This window comes from Carex rostrata, chromosome 18, assembly GCF_964058835.1.
Source record: "Carex rostrata chromosome 18, lpCarRost1.2, whole genome shotgun sequence".
Classification (NCBI taxonomy): domain Eukaryota; kingdom Viridiplantae; phylum Streptophyta; class Magnoliopsida; order Poales; family Cyperaceae; genus Carex; species Carex rostrata.
Window position 1 is genome coordinate 7755216 of NC_135935.1, and position 17408 is coordinate 7772623.

Here is a 17408-nt window from a genome sequence, read left to right on the forward strand (position 1 = left end):
AGGGGAATAATTAATTAATTAATTAATTCAATAGTACATGCTGAACAGCTAAATGCTAATCAGAATGCTATGTTTAGATATGAATTGGAGATGAACCAAAGAAGCTCACTTTCACAAACCCAACAGGGACACTGATACAGTGCGCCAGATATTGTCCCTGGATATGCCCCTATACTACCTTTAAGCCCCTCTATATAAACCTCCTACTGCACACAAAGAGAGACAGAGCCAGCATTTAGTTCTAATACTTACAAGAGCTATCTAGGGTTTTCACCCTTTTTCACTAAGGAGCACCTAGCCTCTCTTTCTCTCTCTCACTCCATTTTCTTCACTGAATTTTCTTGTTTGGATACACAGAAAGAGAGAGCTTAGATGGCAGGACTATCTTTAGACAACCCTGGTGCATTCATTTTTGGTCTCCTAGGTTTGTTCTGTAAACTTAAATATTAATTGCTTTATCCATTCTTTTTTTTCTTTTTTTTTTGGGAAACTATCTGATACCATAAGTCTTAGAGTGGTTTCTGTTAGGTTTTTTACTCTTAATCTTAAGAGCATGATCTATATTTAAGCGCGCATTATTTAAATTAAATCAAAGTATGTACCAATTCCTATAGTTCATGAATGTGCATTGTATGAGTAATTACCACTTCTGTATTTTCCTTTGAAATTATATTTCTCGCTAAATAAGTATCATCATGAATATACAACTGATCAACCTACACAGACACACACACAGACAGAAAATAACAAAGAGAAATTACAATTGTACATTACTATACATTACAGGGAAGTATTCTGCACATGTAGTACAACACAAATTGGCAATAGTTCCATCTATTTCTATTCCTTTACATTTCTTATTATTGAAAATATTTGTTCTCTCTCTTTCCTATTTTTGGCATTCCAAAGGACGTTGGTGCAATTTTGTTCAATATAGAGATACTGCATGCTTTCTTAGTATGTAGTATCCATTGGTACGTACGAACAAGTTGCATTCCATGCACCATTCTAGGAAACCAATCATGATCTCATTCCACTACCATCTGACCTAGAGATCAACTATTTTTTTAAGAACTTTTCATAGAGGTCCCTACAATATTGCATATAGGTTCCTTTTATAATATTAGGACAGTAATTAAGTTGTATATATTCAATTTGAAAGTTTAAATGTGCTTTCAAGTATATGTGAAGATGGGTGGACAACATGAGCTATCTTTGCTTTTAGGTTTACTTTTGAACTGAAGTAGTAATAAAGATAACCTCTTAATTAAAACCTTAGCCAACTACGTAGTTTACTTTGTTCAGTTTAATGACAAAGAAAATGCATAAATCACCAGCAGGGAAAAGTTCCAATTTAGAATATATAAGAAATATGTAACCAAAAGAGAAAATCTTATCTAAGACTCTGGAGAAGTCTTTCCACTTTGAGATACATCTAGTGCTCATCTAACCATCACCGAAGTGATAACTAACCACATATGATCAAGTGTCCCATCAAATTAGTAAACATATTTAATCAGTTACACTTTTTAAAATTAATTTCATTTAATATTAATGGTTTTGAAAATTAATACAAAATGAAAGATTTTAACTTCCTTTTGCTCACAATTTGCAGGAAACATAATCTCCTTCATGGTCTATCTTGCACCAATGTAAGTTATTTTACCTTTCATTTGCAATATACTATACTCTTATAATGAGAGTTTATATTTAACCTGTCATTAGACAGTGACATTAGTCCCAACATCTAGTTACATTGATTCTTTCGATAAATTTCTATGATTTAGAAAAGAAAAATCAGTGTGTTATTTAGGCTAACCAGCAAACAATTACTATATAAAGTATATGGATAATTTGGTAACAATAGCATGATAACTAATAGAAAATTCTCTTTGATCTTGACCTAATTTTTTATGCAGTCCGACGTTCCGTCGTGTGTATAAGGCAAAATCAACATTAAATTTTCAATCAGTGCCTTATGTGGTTGCACTGTTCAGTGCCATGCTCTGGATCTTTTATGCTCTCATCAAAACAAACTCTGTCCTTCTGATCACTATCAATTCTGTTGGATGCATCATCGAGTCGGTTTACATCATCACGTTTCTCATCTTTGCACCGCGAAAGTCTAGGGTAAATATATAAACTGATTGCACAATTAATTAATTTGCTCAGAATTATATAATATAAGTTGCACAAACCTTTCAAGTTTTCATGAGAACTCTCAAATATAATACATTTTTTATCCTAAGCAATCACCTGATACACCTTTCAACTATACTTTAAAGAACAGACATTTTAATTTTTTCATCTCCTGCATTCTTCCCTACATTCTTTCCATATCTGAAAGAGTAGCAACAAGTAATAATTATTATTTGCTCCATTGGTTTTGCAGGTGCGTACCTTTGGATACATGTTTTTATTGAATGGGGTCGTGTTCGCTGGAATAGTTCTATTTACAATGTTTCTCTCTCATGGTATCAATCGTGCAACGATCCTCGGGTGGATATGCATGACCTTCTCCGTTAGTGTCTTCGCTGCTCCTCTAAGCATCATTGTAAATTTTTCTCTCTATTTTTTTCTTTTGGAAACTACTGAATGCAAAATACAATAGTTGTATGATCAAACTTACTATAATATGTTATTTTAACCTGTTTGTACGTGTTTTTGCTATCTTTTTTAGTATTTTTATTGTTGTAAGCCGCCTTTTCGAATGATCTATGGTTCAATAACTTCTTTAATTATGGTCATTGTTAGTAAGTTTATAAGTTATATTACCTAAAAGACATCACCTTGTCATATGGGCTTTGATTAGTCTTCTGTTTGTAACAGAAACTTGTAATCCGTACAAGGAGCGTTGAGTTCATGCCTCTTCCTCTCTCTTGCTTCCTCACTGCAAGCGCCGTATGTTGGGGCCTCTATGGTGCATTCTCTCATGACCGTTATATTGCGGTAAGTAGAGAAATTAACATGTCCTGTTAATCTACCTTCAATACTGGTATTAAATTTTTATTCATACAAACACATAAAACTTCTCAATTTGATTAGTTACTATGAAAGGGAACTTCCACAGAAGAGCTCCTTATAAATGAAATTAGTTGAATTTCTGGTTGCAATAGAGATAGACTGAATTAATTATTTTCTTTTCAATTCTTGTACCAACTTATTTGTTTTCTCTCAAGGAAAATCCTTTGGAGGGTAGCTCAATATGGTGCAAAAATTTATTGGTTATTTGGGAGTAGGTTTAGAAATTAAAGGATCTTTGAATAGTAATCTTCAGTCCTTTTTTTTGTCCTTTATATTAGAATAATAACAACATACTCCTGCTTTAATTATTTTTAACTTAATTAAAAAAATATCCAATTCCTTAGAACTGTTTTCTGAACATCTAATTTGGAATCAAAGAGATGCAATACTTGTTATTTTTATCTCTTTCTCCAATCTGTGCTTATTGTTTTATTTCTTTCTCATTTTTATTTACACCCAGCTGCCCAACGTGTTGGGCTTTCTGTTTGGAGTGGGCCAAATAGGCCTGTATCTCTACTACTGGAGATGCCCGACAATCGTTCGCCCGGCAACACCATTTCATGAAACTCCAGCTCCGGCAACTGCTAAAAATGCACTAGACCTCTCTGGCATAATAGAGTTGCCTGAGAATTTGCATGTCGCAATTGTGACAATGAGCCCGGTACCAGTTGTGCAGGTGCGTCGGATTGAACCTGAACTTGACCTTGAAGCAAGCACACCTTTCTCGGCACCGGTCAAGACGGTTGATGTTGCAGCTTGAGGAAGTGTGCCTGATTATCACTAAAATATATGGCTTGTGTGTTACAAAAGATTAATAGTTGTGTTTTTTACTTTCAAATCCTCTAGTTAGGCTTACTGATATGGTGATGCTTAAAGTATTCTGTATTACATTGACATTCATAACAATACAAGATAATATTGTGAGTAACACCAAATCTTTCTAGTTCACTTTTTCTGGTAATCTGAAATAGGGACAGTAACAACTAGTTATTAGTTTATTTCTCTAATTCACCAAGTCATTTGAAGGAAGCATCCATTCCCCCAGCAAATACTTTAATTGATTTCTACAATCTGTAATTCACTTTAGTACAGAACATTTTTCTTTCATAGCTGCCATTATGCAAATCAACACAAGCAGGCTATATACAATGCGCATCAAAGAAAATTCTGAATGTGAAGTGGGATATCAGAATCATAGTTATTAGCTCATGAAATCTGACCGCAAAACTTCTCAACAGATGTCTACAAAATTTTAGTTTCACATTTGCCACTGTTCCCGCCGCAATATACATTAAGCTCTCCCTCTCAGCCAAAAGAAATGGAAATAAATACAAAAGATACACCTTTTAGCATATTTACGACCGGGACCCGAAACGGCTGATGAACCAAGTCACAACGTGTAAACAACCAAAACCTGAAAATGCTACTGACCGAGTCATTAATATGCCAAAGGCATCAAGTTTATCTACCTCTGCATAAAAAAAAGTTGGAGGGGGAGGGTGTCAAAAGAACAATTGATTAACCATCCCCACTTGAAAAGCCTTCACCCTTCATTTTCTGACGCCAGTTCTGGCCCCACTGCTTCGCCTCTGCCACCAACCTTTCTCTGTCTCGCTCCGCTTTATTACCCCCACCACCTCCCAAAACAATTGCAATTTCTCTGCTCTCTGTCTCTTCCCTGTGGACCCCACACACACCCCCTGACGAGCTTGCAGAACAATTACCATTATTATTATTACTATTACTATCGACAGGGGTCGTGGGCTCAGAGGATGGTGGGGTAGAATCAGTACTTTGGGCAAGGAAAGTGAGGGCTGTGACAACGTCAGAGATGTGGGGCCGGCTGGCAGAGTTCTCATGGATGCACATGGAGGCCACCGACAGTGCCTGTTGCAAGCCCCGCATAGGGTAACGCTTCCCCAATAGCGGATCTGCCAGCCTCGGCAGCTGTTTCTTTTCGTTGAACAATGGCTTTGCCTGTATAAAAAAAAGTTATATTTTTAACAAATTTTTTTTAAGCCGTTACTTGGTCATATCAAACTGGCTTGGCTCATGGCTAGGTTTACAAGGTTAATGGCTATCAACAGGGACGTTATTAGGTTATATCAGAGGCCCCACCTGGGTTGCACATGGTGGTGACAAATATGGAGTTGCATAATCTGATAACCATTTAATACTTATGAGATGAGAAGCACATAAAGCTGTGGAGAATTCATGCAGGTTGTGCCATAGGTTATCAGGTCAGGCGTCAGCAAGCAAAACGAACTCTGACACTTGGGTCCTCTCTGAGAATTTGTATCCCCTCAGGTTACCTGACTGAGTAGAATTGAATCGGACGGTCCAAAAATGGAAATTTTAACTTGGCACGCATCTCAAAGCACAAATAATACTGCCCCCTACTGCCATTCCAATCACCCACCGGATGAAACTAAATCTGGACCGTCCATTTCAATTGTGTTGAGTCAGGTACCTGGGAGGATACGGATCCCCTCTCTGATCCATTAACTGTGTGGCTTTGCTTTTGCATGTATTCAGTAAATCAGCAAAGTCTATCCGCCAAATAACAGTAAACAAGCTGACCCTCATTAAATCAGAAAAGGGCAAATTCAAGTTGGAAATTTTCAACTTAAGAAATAACCTATCTACAGGAATAATACTTTATTGTGTTTGTAATATTGCAACAATTTCCTTCAATAAAAAGCATCCCCCAATAGGACCTGTTATTAAAAAGAAAATAACAAGAAAAACAAGCTTTTCTAACACAAATGCAGGGATTACACTGACAGGTATGTGCTGGCAGTTGGAAGTGCATAAGGCTACCGTATTTTGAGTAAAATTGGGACTAGAAGTGCTTTCTTAATTGGATATTTTCAATTAACATCGAGATTTTGATTATAGGGAATAAAATCAAAATATTATTAGCCTCGAAGAGAAATAAATCAGAACTATTAATAAAATGGTAGAACTGTTAGAACCTGAGAAAACTGATCCTATATCCAAATAAGGTTCTATTGAGCGATCTAAAAGTACTAAACTAGTAGATTAGGAGAAAAGGACGTACCCATGAGACAAGATTCACTTCCCCGCGGGGTCTTGTGCTATCAATGACCCGTCGGCCAGTGATAAGCTCCAACAAAACGACCCCAAAACTATACACATCAGATTTTACAGTAAGCTGTCCTGTCATTGCATATTCAGGTGCACAGTACCCGTATGTACCTAATAAAGTACAAAACCAAAGTATTAAATAACTTTTTTAATGAAGTTACAACAACTTCATATATATCTTAAGTAGAATTGTACAATCGAGAAGCTAGAAGGCTTGTTGCAGAATAGAAACTTAGTGGAGGCTCTTTTTTTAAGAAGGCTTTTCACCTTGTGCCTCAAAAAAATAAAAAAGAAACTTAGTTGAGGATTGATTGGGCTCAATTGCCTAATTCTCTTTCATCACATAATTATTTAATCAGTTGAGGCAAATGAGAATTTGATATGTAATTTACAATAGTTGTTACAATTGTGAAGCTGCCAATATAAAACGCCAGGATGCAAATTCATGAAACATTAGGCGCAATAAGCAAACTGATTGTTACCCATCACACGAGTGGATACATGTGATTTATCACCGGTAGGGCCCAGCTTGGCAAGGCCAAAATCAGACAGCTTGGCGTTATATTCTTCATCTAATAAAATATTAGAAGATTTGAAATCTCGATATATGACAGGAGGGTCAGCTCGGTGGTGGAGGTACTCCAAACCCTTGGCAGCCCCAGCTGCTACTTTCATGCGGGTTGGCCAATCCAAGACCTCCTTCTCTGGGGGTAGATCTGTCAATTTCATATAAAAATAAATTCTGGTATCAAGCACAGGTAATAAACGGGGCTCCTTTTGCATTCTGATTTCTTTCATCTTTTCTGCCATTTTATCTTTAAAAACTTCTCCCATTTTGAATGGAAAATGTACAATTTTCCTCACCAAAAGGGAGAAAACTATCAACTACAACCCTTCTTTTCGAATTTTTTATTTTTTATTTTATGTTATAACTTTTACATCAACTCCCTCATCTCAAAATTAAGAAAAGGAACAGGAAGAAACATAAAGGAATGCAGAAAACCAAAAAGGTTAAAAAAAGGGGGTACCAAGAAGGTGATCTTCTAATGAGCCAAAAGACATGTATTCATAAACCAAGAGGCGTTGTTCCCCTTCTGCACAATAACCGATTAAATTGACAAGATTGGGATGGTGCAACAAACTTAGCATCAAAACCTCCACAAGGAACTCTCTGTTCCCTTGGAGACCATTCCTGTCCAACTGCTTCACCGCCACCACCTGTCCAACAAATTTTTGTTACCATAATGCCCACGGAACAGCTCTGAACTAATAGCTTCAATACCACGGTGCAATTCTCTATTCCTGAAGTCATTTGCAAAGACCCCAAATTTTTTTCTTTTTCATATTGTATTGGCATTTTAACACTCCTATATGGAACTAAATCTAAACAGCTGCTTAATCAAACAATAATTCATTATTTATTAAAGTATCCTCCAAGCTAAAATGAAAAAAACTGCATGTACACTGTAACAATACAACTGTCCAAACCACTCCTTGCAAATAAAGACCCAATAATTCACCTATATATCTGTTAACATCCAACATTTCTCAACAGTTGCAGTTAAGACCCAATCTTTTGACACATTCACAAAATAGAAAATACTCTATACCATCAAGTTATTTATGGAAAAGGTAGATTTCCATTAAATGCTGGTAGTAAAGACACCCAGGAATTTTTTCTTTCATAATTGTATTGGCAATTTGGCATGTATCCCTCCTATACGGGGAACTAAATCTAAGCAACCGCTTGATTCAAACAATTACTCTTATTATAGTATCTAAGAAGTAAAATCGAAAATGTGTACACACACTATAGTGGGAGTAGCAATATAACTGTCCAGGCCCCTCGCAAATAAAGACCCAGTACGTCATCTATATATCTAGATAGCACATAATATTTCTCAACAGTTGCAGTCAACACCAATTCCATTAAATGCTGATACATTAAGCCTACTTATGAAATATAATTTTCATGGATCTGAACTAAACCAAAATCAAGCCATAAATGAGCAATTTGCTTTAGTTGAGATGCAAAACTAAGGGAATTTTGTTATTGATATATTTAAATGGATTTTAAAAGTTGGGTTTTAGTAGCAAGTTGTAAACAACATTCTAATGCTGTTGAGTGGTATTGCAAAAACCATAAAATACCCAGACCTATTGCAAACAAGGAAAATCCTGAGGGTTCAAAAAGGCAAAAACCAACTTATATTATGATTTATGAGGATCAAATTTCTGACCTGACCAGTACTTTCAATGCGACCTTTATATACAGGGCCGAAGCCGCCTTCACCTATGAAGCACTCTGGTCTGAAGTTGCGAGTGGCAACTGCCAGCTCCCGAAATGTGAAAGTCTGTGCTGATATATTGTGGGTCACCGGTGGTAACACTTGCACGGCCTTTTCTTCTTCTCTTTCTAAATCCAACCCTCCTCGGCTTGATATACTATTAGCTGGATACATATCAAATGTATAACTATCAAAAGAGAAAATTTTGTGGAGAACTGGACAACATAAAAGTGGCTAAAACATTCTGGGAGATATCATTAATTATTCATTATTCAGTTGTTTCATTATTGGATGGTTAGACCTGGTGTTTAGATTGGATATCATGTTTGGTAGATACATGGCGGCATTTTTTTTTTTTTTTTTTTTGGGGGGGGGGTTTCTTCCTTGTACTATGCTTGGTGTTTTGGACCTGGTGTATTGAATAGCAATGCTTCTTAAACTGTACTGGCACAATTGTGCATGTACAGTAATATGCATGAAATCCTTCTAAATCAATGTTGTACTGGTTCAATTGGCACTGCTATGTACAACTATAAATGTATGGTTGTGTATGTCAACACCAACACCATACTAACATATATGCCATGCAATAAAATCAAGTATATTTCAAGTCGTCTGGACTAGAAAAAATAACAAATATATCCTAGTTATATCACAAAGCATGGCTACGGTAATTCAACAGTAAAACAAAACATATAATTACAAATGCATTGATCGATTAAAGAATGGAAGTACTTAGGAGTGAGATTCAAAGTGTAACTAACAAGATTGAAGTCTCTCCATTTTTGGTGGGACCATAGGTTGTTCTTCTTTCTTTTTCTCTTCCTTTCTCTGATTGCGATTCAATTCATCTCGTTTAGGTGAATCAAAGCAAGGGAAGCAACCCATTTTTTCAATTCCAACGCAAAATGAAACTTTCTTCTTCTAAAACTTTAATTGCAGGATCGAACAAAACGCCCGCCAATCCCTCTCTTGAAGGAATCGAAGAAATGCGAAAGAATCATATTCCAAAATGGCTAAAGATCCACGCTTTTCGATCAACAAAAGAAAAATAAGCAAGAGATAGCTCAAACAGAGCTCTTCAAATCGAAGCTATCGCCAAAAACCACCTTGAGAGCTCAATCCGAATTCAAACATTCTACCCAAGTATTCAGTATTACATTCTCTTTTTCTTTCCTCAGTTTCTTCAATTGACTTGATCCAGAACAGGTAGAGTCGACAATGGCGAGATGGAGAAAGAAAGGGGAGTAGAGTCGGCAATGCAAATTACATAAAAATAAATTTATGGTTATTTTTTCATAATTGTGGATCTCGATTGAATCAGCTCCCTTGATATCGTCGTTGGCAAGTCTTACGATTAAAATATTCAATTAATAGCTTGGTTTCGTTACTATAATCATTCTCAGCTCAAGTTGCTTTTTTAAGGTTTCATTGACTATTCCTACGCAAAATTTCATTTTTAAGTTTTTTTTTTTTTATATAGTATGTTAGTTTTGAAGACTTTAGTTTATTCTCTTTGTACGTCTGGATTAAGAACAAGTATAAGATAGATCAATTAAAATTAGTAAATGAGAATAGAGAAAAAAAGTAATTTTTGAATTATGTTAAGAATAAGTATATGAATTCTATATTTAGATTAGTCAGATAAAAATATTGTTGTTCTAGGGAACTCCTTTTTTACTATTTCAACTATTATCAAGAATAACATAATAGTATTGTTCTTGAATTAGCAAGTGCATATTTGCATTGAATGTTATTTTCAAACAGTAACATTATTCCGAATTAGTTACTATTTTTAGTGATCCAATAAAACTATCCTTTATGATATTTATAATATTATAATATTTTATTTATAATGTCGGAAGATCTAATATATTTATAATATTTTATTTCATATAAAAAAAAATCAGTTAACGAACACTATCCCTTATAACTAATGTTAGTATGAAACAAGTTAAGCAAAATCTTTTGCCATTTATTAAAAAAATGTACAGCAATTGATGTCTCGTTATTTGATCTATAAAACTGATCAAATTTTGTACCAAAACCTGTGTTTTAAACCACCAAATCGTGTCTTTTACATTGAATATCTATAAAATGTGGTACTGCTGCGTTTTTATTCTTATTTTGCAGAAAACAGGCAACATCAGGGAAGATTGTGAATTATGAAGCTCTACACGCAGGTCGCGTCACATCCGAGGTGGGCCACATCACACCCCGACGCGATCGCTCATCAACCGCTTAAGAGACAAAGGAACGCGGGTCGCGTCAGCCTTTTCCGAAAACAAAACAGAATTGGAAACAGAAGCCAATTGAAGGAAGGTCGGCCAGAAAGGTTATAAAACGAGATTTCTTGCTACAGAGAGATCATTCTGCATTTTCTGGAGCTAAGGAGAGAATTCTAGGGTTTGGACTTGACAGCTAGCTTGGAGACGAAGTTGAGAAGCGAAAAGACGCAAGTTTGATCACGGATCTTTTTTGTTCTTCAGGTTTTATCATGATTTGTTCTTTCCTTGTTTATTTTACTTGTTTTAGAACTATGTCTGAGTAGTTTATTTAGTTTCTAGGGTTATGATGTAGTCGAATACTCTGTTTTATATGCATGTTGTTTGAATCTATGTTGATGTTTGTGTTTATTTGTTTGAGTACTATTCTAATTGCTCAGTTGAAATTGTTTGGATTGTTCTTGGTTTACTGTTAGATGATCTATAACATCTTTCTTGTACTTTGGCCTTGATGTTTCTCTCAACCAGACTAAGTATACGAGGTAGGTTTTTGAGCCGAGATGCGAGGCCAAATAGTAGCCGAGAGGTGAACTTTCCATTCATCGAGAGATGGTGGATACCTTTAGTAAATCGGACAAATAACTTAGGTTGAATACCAATAAACGAGACTTGAGGTTTGGAAACCTAAGAAGGTGAAAATTGCAATTTCGTTACCAAGTTTATTAAGCCAACAAACGAGAGTTGAGGTTTAGGAACATTAGGTACGGTTAGTAGAACCTTACACAAAGAAACAACGCATAAACAAACAGCTGTTGTATCAACTCGAGGGCCACGCCGGCTGCGTATGAGAGTACGCGGGGCGCGTCTGGTACTGAGAGGCAGAGTTGAAGATGAAATCAAAAATCCTGAAAATGCCTTTTTTATAATTGATAAAAACCAATCTTTACTTTCTGTCGTTTTAATTATTGATATTGAATTTAGGAAATTAAACAAACCAAATCAACATTTTCCAACTTCTAGTTTTTAAGTAATTTAGGTTAAGTCCAGTTTAGATCTGAACCGTCCCTGTGATCGATACCCGACAATATACTACGCGATAGGATTGTACACTTGTAATATGAACCGAAAGTGTATTTAAGATTAAAAAGTACAGCTTGTTGTACTGAAACTTTGTGCATACACTTTTGTGTGAACAATAATTAACATTAACATCTTTCGTGATTATCTGTATAATATGAAAAGACTACTATAGGGGTGTCAATGGGTATGACACGGATCGGATTGAGGTATTTTCATGCCCGTACCCATTATGATAACGAAAAAAATATTTACCCTTATCTGTTTTTTCGAATACGATATAGGTCGGGTAAAGGATAAAAAGTACCACTGACATTTTGATTTTTGTCTTCGATAAAATATTCTTCAAAACAAGAAAAAAAAATAATTCATACGACTAATTTGTCTTATAAAAAATTAATAAAATACAAAACTTTATTGTATCATGTTTCATCTTCATACAAATATAGATAGATAGGCTAATATATAATCGATTGTTCCTAGCCTCCCGTACAACCAAGTCGTTTTCCGAATTTTAAAGTCCAAATGATCGATCCAAACCGTTAGATGTGATCTCCATATTAAAATGTGCTAGGAGACCAAATTTTATATTTTTTGGAATTTGTTTACTATTTATTAAGCCAATTTGAAAATCGCTGATCCAACGGTGCCTTAACCAAACAGTAAAATCAGAAGCTACCGTTGGATCAGCGATTTTCAAAGTGGCTTAATAAATAGTAAAAAAATTCTAAAAAATATAAAATTTGGTCTCCTAGCACATTTTAATATGGAGATCACATCTAACGGTTTGGATCGATCATTTGGACTTTAAAAATCGAAAAACAACTTGGTTGTACGGGAGGCTAGGAACAATCAATTGTATATTAGCCTATCTCTCTCTCTCTCTCTCTCTCTCTATATATATATATATATATATAATTTTATTTTTTAATAATTATATTATACGAAAACGGGTAAGATAACAAAAAAAAATTGTTATCCTTATTCGTATCCAATAAGTTAACGAAAAAAAATTACCATTATTTGTATTTTCAGATACGATATGGGTTGAATAAACGAGTAAAAGAATACCATTGACACCTCTAGACTAATATAAATTCTACATATCAAATAAGTACAAGATATGTAAGGATCGCCTTTTATCATCTAATCAATTGTAAAGAATATAATATAATATTTGTTACTATTATTTTATAATTCTTAAAGGGCATGCATATATAGTTTTATTTTACAATCTCTAAATAAGAAAAAATATTACATTTTTTGTGTTATGTGGTCAATTCTGAAACAGAAATCACCTCTATTACATTATTTTTCTTGTATTATTTAACCAATATCATAGCATAAAGAAGAGTATGCCGTCCTATTTTTATTAATACATATTTATATATTATTTGAACCAATTAGAAAAATAAAACATGTGATGGACGCCACGAAAGAAATAAGACCACATTCTACTTTTTTCGTAATTAGATGAATGTTAAAAGAAAATATAATTTTTTTATTTTTAGAAATAACAAATACATAATTGTTCTAATCAAATTATTCACTGATAAAAAAGTTTATATGCACGTAATATTTTCTTATCACGATTTAAACACAGTATCTTTATTTTAAAAAGAACAAACACAATATTCACTATATTTTAAAATAGTATCATACCCATGCGTGGTAACGGAGACATATTATAAGAAAAAAAAAATATATCAATGAAAATAATAATTATCCAAAAATTAAGACACATGTTAATAGAAAATTTATATGATTATGTATTTTTAATTAACTTTAATCGTGATCTCTGATAACAATTTAATGATGTGATGATTCTTTATTTTTAAGTACCAATGATATCAAATAATAGCTCGATTCGAATCTAATATCAAATATCGTACAACAATTCAATATCGACATATAATATAATATGATATAAAAAAACATAAATAAAAAGTGTTATCGTGTGTATGTATGTGATACACACACACACACACACACATATTGTAAGAGAAATATATATTCACACACACATTCCAATTTATATTCTTCTTCTTCTCTATTTTCAATTTAGAACACACACACACACACATTGATATATTTTATACTGAAAATATATTCTAAATTGCCCACAACAATATGTATAGAAACAAAGAAAGAGAAATAAGAAAATAAAAAATAAAAAATTAATTGTAATCCGTATAGAAACGAAGAAGTAAGGAAACAAAGAAATAAGAAAATGGAAGGTGGAGTCTTCTCAATTGAAGATGAGAAATATAAAAACAAAGAAATAAGGTATCCAAGGGAGAGTGTTATGAATATAATAGTGGATGATCCATTCATTTTGTAACTCCCAATATTAATTCTCAATTTATTCCCCGCTACTCCATGCACTATTATTGGAATTGATGGCCACTACTATTGGAATTTATTTCTCCATTTATTTAGATTGTTTTTTATTTATAATTTGTAGCCTATAAATAGAGGCTTTGTAATCTTGTATTGTACACACATGAAAAATGTATGAATAAAGAGATTGCTATCTTTTTCTTCTCTGTTTTTTTTATTCTTCTTTATGCTTGTTTATATTTATTTTATAACACATTAAACATTTTCAATAATTATAGTAGATCTAAATGTTCTTAAGCTCACCATTTTTTTCGGTGAGTTGAACTTGAAAAATCTATCATATTGACTTTAACGATGAATGCAAATCATTAAAACCGATTTACTCGTGATGTATTTACATGCATATATAAATTTTCGAGTTAATTTAGAGTAAAGTCAATAAAAAATAATAAAAAATAAATGCAATAAAATTAGCTTATAAACTATTTTTATCCCTTAATTTTATACTAAATTAATTCAATATTATAATTTCACATATAAATTAATCACTCGTGAAGTAGATTAATTTGAACTTTTTGAATTTGTCGTTCAAAGTCAATTTGATAAATTTTAAAGTTAAATTCACCAATAAATTTGATGAGCTTAGAAACACTCTAATTCTACTCTAATAAATATGAAACAATAAAATTATTTTCTTTTTAGAATTTACAACTTGAGATAAACAAAATTTTATGCATAAAATAGTTTATATTCAATATAGAAATTATTATATATGTAGGGACCAAAAAAAAAGTAAAAAAATACTGTCAATACACATAATAAAATTATGGTGCTCTTAAGCAGTTAAGTTCACTAAGTTTTTTAGTGAATTTAATTTCAAAATTTGTCAGAATGATTTCAAACAACAAATCCTAACTGTCAAAATCGATCTACTTTATGAATAATATGTTTACATGACATATATATATGTATACATTTTTAAATTAATTTAGTGTAAAATGAAGTTGTTAAAAAAATTATAACTTAATTTTAATACGATTATTTTTATTTATTTATTTTCAAGAATACTTGATTTTTTTTTTTTAAAAAAAACTAAAAGTAAGCCCAGAAGCTATTCTACCGGGACATATTTTACGAAGAACTTATTTTTAGACATCCGGCCCATGGACTTGGGCCCAAATAGAGTCTGTCATCTTTAAAATCTTAGAATAATTTTAGATCTGCCTTTACGGAGGGAGCAAGCTCATCACGCCATCCTCGTGTGGTCGTGCCGGTCCAATCTCAATCATATCTTTGGATACCTTAATTCCAGATCTCACCAACGCATTTAATTGATGTTGCTCCTCCTCTCACAGCTGTTCACATGTCACCATTTATCAAAGTGTTTCAACTCCAAATCACCGGATATGATTCCATATCGGTCGGTTTTCCGAAACTTTTATTTGGGAACAAGAATAAATCCTGAATCTCTGCAATACTTCTTATTGCGGGTCACTGACGGTCCAAAGAGTTTATATTATCTACATTGACAAAATTCAGTGGAGCCCACATATCAGTTATTATACTACTGAGTAATCTGTAACAGAAATTAAGATTCTCATTGAATGTGCAAAGCGGGTTTGCAATTCTCAGTTTCTCACCAACTCCGCTTTGCACATTCAATGAGAATCTCCATATTTTGCGTGCCGACGTGTCCGGTGCCTATTCGGGGATAGCGCATGGGGCCAGTATTTTTTGCTTTGAGATTCGTGCGTACATATTTGAACGGTTGAGATTTTCCATAACATCACGCAAGATACGAGATATTTCAGAGGATACGAATTCGCATTTTTTTTCACTCGTTTCCTCGATAAAATCACAAGCACTCTGTAATGCATAACTGAGAAAGAGATCACAGAAGGAAAGGAATTAGAAAAGGTAAAAGAGAGAGAGAGAGAGAGAGAGAGAGACCCGCCCACAGAAAGGGACAACCTATGGCGAAATGCAAGAGCTTAAAAGGTGGTATCAAGGGCTACTGGAAGAAGCGCGTCTCTAACTACTCCGGTCTCCGCCGACCTCCGCCTTCCACCACCGTCGTTCTAGGATCCGCTGAAGACTGCGACTCCGCCACGTCCGGCATTTGCGCCTCTCGCCGCCGACGCTTCTGGAGGATCCCTCGTCGGATCCGCTTTCCCAGGCGGATCGGTTCGCCGAAACGCTGGCTTGCCCGATTGCGTGACGCCTATGTGAATATGATGCTACGCGTCGCTAACTCAGCTCCACTGGGATACGGGTATGGATATGATTGCGGAGGTGGATACGGTGGCGCTGACGTGGCGTTTGGGTCCCGGAGGTTGAAGGAGTACGATGAGAAAATGCTCGTCGAGATTTACAAGAATTTGCTTATTTCTCAGGGTCCCGTTGTCTCGACTGAAGCCAGTGTGATAGCCATCAGGTCATGATGCAACAGTATGTCAGTACAGTGATAAATTGTGTTTCGTAAGATGAATTTGTATTTACTTATTATGCAGTTTATTCTGTTGCAATTGAATTGGACTAAATTTAGAAATAGATCGATGAGGGCAAATTGTTGAATCAAAATTCGTATTGCAACAAATATGATTGTTTTGTTAAATGGAAAGAGTTGACTTGTTTCTTTCGGTGGGCTGTAAAAATGTCAATTTCAATGTATAAGAGCATCTACATTTCTAAAACTCAAAAGGATTTCTAAATAACTATTAACTATTTTTTAGAAATTATGGTCTTTAAAGTTTCTAATTCTCACATTCCTGAAACTCATTTTAGAGTTTCTATTAAGCTACGTCAGCAACAAATTAAAAAGGAGAAACAATTTGAGTCAATCATTTGGCCAACATAGAGTTTATAAATAGTTTTTTAATAAGAAACTTTCCTGCATAGTTTCTAAATAAGAAATTCTCTCACATCTCTGAAACTGGATTAGAAACTGCCACGTCAAATTAGAAACTCTAATAGTTTCAGGGATGTAGATGCTCTAATTGCAGTTTTAAATATGAGGGATCCAATTATATCTTTTTTTGGTGACATGGAATTACACTCTATATTTTCAAAGTCCAAACAGTCAATTTAAACCGTTTAACATAATGAATATGTTAAAATATACTTGCATATGACATTTTATATTTTCTTTGAATTTTTTTTACTATTTATTAAGATGAGTAAAAAAATTCAATGGTCTGAAAACAATGATTTTATAAAATACTTAATAAATAGTAAAAAAAATTCAAAAAAAATATAAAATTTGATCTGCAAGCACATTTTAATATATCCATCATGTTGAAATGTAATTCGGTGCCACCAAGAGTATAATTGAATTCCTTTAAATATT

General features: G+C 33.9%; 3 protein-coding genes across 4 annotated transcripts; 2 read left to right on the forward strand and 1 right to left on the reverse strand.

Annotated features, from left to right (window-relative positions):
* Positions 1–234: 234 nt before the first annotated feature.
* LOC144569661 (bidirectional sugar transporter SWEET13-like) lies at positions 235–3959 on the forward strand. Its single transcript, XM_078320118.1, has 6 exons — positions 235–424; positions 1616–1652; positions 1920–2130; positions 2393–2554; positions 2830–2949; positions 3485–3959. Exons 1-6 carry the CDS (start codon positions 373–375, stop codon positions 3782–3784), a joined length of 882 nt encoding a protein of 293 aa, XP_078176244.1. The 5' UTR covers positions 235–372; the 3' UTR covers positions 3785–3959.
* Positions 3960–4162: 203 nt separating this feature from the next.
* LOC144569660 (putative serine/threonine-protein kinase PBL7) lies at positions 4163–9716 on the reverse strand. Of its 2 annotated transcripts, none has more exons than XM_078320116.1 (6): positions 9185–9716; positions 8373–8584; positions 7161–7350; positions 6615–6848; positions 6086–6243; positions 4163–5001 (listed from the first exon to the last, which is right to left on the reverse strand). In XM_078320116.1, exons 1-6 carry the CDS (start codon positions 9306–9308, stop codon positions 4543–4545), a joined length of 1377 nt encoding a protein of 458 aa, XP_078176242.1. In that variant the 5' UTR covers positions 9309–9716; the 3' UTR covers positions 4163–4542. The 2 variants fall into 2 exon arrangements, with proteins under 2 accessions (XP_078176242.1, XP_078176243.1); XM_078320117.1 differs by having other exon boundaries at positions 9156–9260.
* A 6224-nt stretch (positions 9717–15940) lies between these two features.
* LOC144569534 (uncharacterized) lies at positions 15941–16695 on the forward strand. Its single transcript, XM_078319919.1, has one exon. The coding sequence runs from the start codon at positions 16036–16038 to the stop codon at positions 16501–16503; it is 468 nt and encodes a 155-aa protein (XP_078176045.1). The 5' UTR covers positions 15941–16035; the 3' UTR covers positions 16504–16695.
* Positions 16696–17408: the final 713 nt, after the last annotated feature.